The following is a 2,616-nucleotide window of genomic DNA, read 5'->3' on the forward strand; positions in this document are numbered from 1 at the left end:
TTAATGGTTGGCATGAATCCCGAGCAAAGATTGACAAACAATACCTGTGTAAATTTTAATAAAATTCCCAAGCACTAGAATTTAGCAATGAAGCAAGCTACTAATATTGTTGAGAGAATAGTATATATATATATATATATATATATATATATATATATATATATTACATGTAATATATATATATATATATATATATATATACTATGTCCACATCAGTTCTTGACAGGCGAGCAACATGGTAGTATCAGCTTTTCCTGTGTTCAGAAGAAATGAATAGACAGATACCAGAAACGTCATTTTGATCAGGATACCAAATAGTCTACATCTCAGTTAAATAAATAAAATACTGTATAAAAATCCAATATTGGGCATGTGATATGTTGAAATTACTCAGAATCATGCCATTTAATATTGTAGGTAAGCAATATAAAAATTTCATTTTTAAGACTATGCATTTTCTGGAGTATCTTGAAGTTTAAGTTAAATGGAACAAGTTAAGTTTCTGGAGTATCTTGAAGTTTAACTTACTCCAGCATTTATAATTTCAATTTCAATTCTTTTTTTTTTGATCATTCTGTTCCAAAGGATCTAGAGATTCTCCTATAACACTGATGGAGAACGGGACAGAAGTGACACACTTCATCCTGCTGGGACTGACCAATGACCCTGGTCTGCAGCTTCCCCTCTTTGTGACCTTCCTCCTCATCTACACCATCACTCTGGTTGGGAACCTGGGGATGATCCTGTTGATTCTCCTGGACTCCCGTCTCCACACTCCCATGTACTTTTTCCTGGGTAACCTGTCCCTGGTGGATTTTTGTTATTCTTCAGCTGTAACTCCCACGGTCATGGCTGGGCTCCTTGTAGGAAATGAAATCATCTCTTACAATGCTTGTGCTGCTCAGATGTTCTTTTTCACGACCTTTGCTACTGTGGAAAATTACCTGCTGGCCTCAATGGCCTATGATCGCTATGCAGCAGTGTGTAAGCCCCTGCACTACACCACCACCATGACAACAAGTGTGTGTGCATGTCTGGTCATAGCTTCCTATTTCTGTGGTTTCTTGAGTTCCTCCTTCTACATTGGGGACACCTTCAGTCTCACCTTCTGCAAGTCCAATGTGGTCCATCATTTTTTCTGTGATATTCCAGCTGTCATGTCTCTCTCTTGCTCTGATAGACATGTGAATGAACTTGTTCTTCTTCCTGTCTGTGCTTTCAATGTGTTTTTTGCTCTTCTTATTATCTTAATATCCTACATATTTATTTTTAGCTCAATCTTAAAGATGCGCACAGAGACAGGACATAGGAAGGCTATATCCACCTGTGCCTCCCACTTCACTGCAGTCTCCATATTCTATGGGACTCTAATCTTCATGTACTTACAGCCCAGCTCAAGTCACTCCATGGACACAGATAAAATTGTTTCTGTTTTCTATACTATAGTCATCCCCATGCTCAACCCTATGGTCTACAGCCTAAGAAATAAGGAGGTCAAAAGTGCTTTCAGAAAGATCATTTGGGAGGTAGAATAATCTTTAGGAATTTGATTTTAACTAGGATGCAAAAAACTCATATTCTTACCTCTTAGATCTTACCCAGGTGATGAGCGATATATTAAAATCCATACTGAGCTGAGTGTGGTGGCTCACGCCTATAATCCCAGCAGCTCAGGAGGCTGAGACAGGAGAATTGCAAGTTCAAAGCCAGCCTTAGCAACTTAGCAAGGTACTTAGCAAGTCAGCAAGACCCTGTCTCTAAATAAAATATAAAAAAGTTTTATATAAAATATAAAAAAGGCTGGGGTTGTGGCTCAGTGGTTGAGCACCCCTATGTTCCATCCTTGGTAACAAAAAAAAAAAGAAAGAAAAAAAATCATACTGAATTCAGATTCCTGAAGTGATATATTTACCTCTGCATAACTCTGTTGTCAGGAAAAAGGGAAATATTATGTCTAGAAACATAATCTCTGAATGCGAATATGTCTGATTTACTGTCATTGTTTATAAAAATCCTTAGGAGGAATGTTGATTATTCAATTATGTCTGTCTAACTTTTCTACACATGTCCCTATGAATCTATGTAAAGCAGTGCACAAGAAGTTCATTAACAAGAAAAGTGAATGCAGGACACATACACATGCATGTGGTAAACTTGCTAGCCTATATGTAATGTGACTACTGTGGTGGCTACTGTCATGTTAATATGACCAGATTAGGGATATCCAGAGAGCTAGTAAACCTCTCTCTCTCTCTTTCTCTCTCTCTGTATGTGTGTGTGTGTGTGTGTGTGTGTGTGTTTGGGAGGAGGTTTTCAAAAGAGGGTGTTGTCCGAATCAGTAGACTTAGTGAAAAAGATGTGCTCTTATCATAGTGGGTGGTCAATATCCAATTCCTCAAGAGCTCACCGAATATAAAAGAAAGGTGTGAAAAAGACAAATTCTCCCTCTCCTTTTCCTCTCTCCTTGCTTGCATCCAGACATCCACATCTCTCACTCTGGACCTCAGATTCCCCAAGAATACACTAGACACATGTCACCCCACCCCCACACTGCTTCTCAGCTTTCCTAGTTCTTTGATTTGCAAATAGAACATCATGGATTATCTTGGCTTCTAC

The 2,616-nt window shown here is 38.4% G+C and overlaps 1 protein-coding gene across 1 annotated transcript; it reads left to right on the forward strand.

The window, feature by feature from the left end:
* The first annotated feature begins 608 nt into the window (after positions 1-608).
* Positions 609-1,535, forward strand: LOC114099980 (olfactory receptor 5B3-like). The gene has a single exon (XM_027944557.2). The coding sequence runs from the start codon at positions 612-614 to the stop codon at positions 1,533-1,535; it is 924 nt and encodes a 307-aa protein (XP_027800358.1). The 5' UTR covers positions 609-611.
* Positions 1,536-2,616: the final 1,081 nt, after the last annotated feature.

The sequence above is a fragment of the Marmota flaviventris genome, chromosome 9 (genome assembly GCF_047511675.1).
Source record: "Marmota flaviventris isolate mMarFla1 chromosome 9, mMarFla1.hap1, whole genome shotgun sequence".
Taxonomy (NCBI): Eukaryota; Metazoa; Chordata; class Mammalia; order Rodentia; family Sciuridae; genus Marmota; species Marmota flaviventris.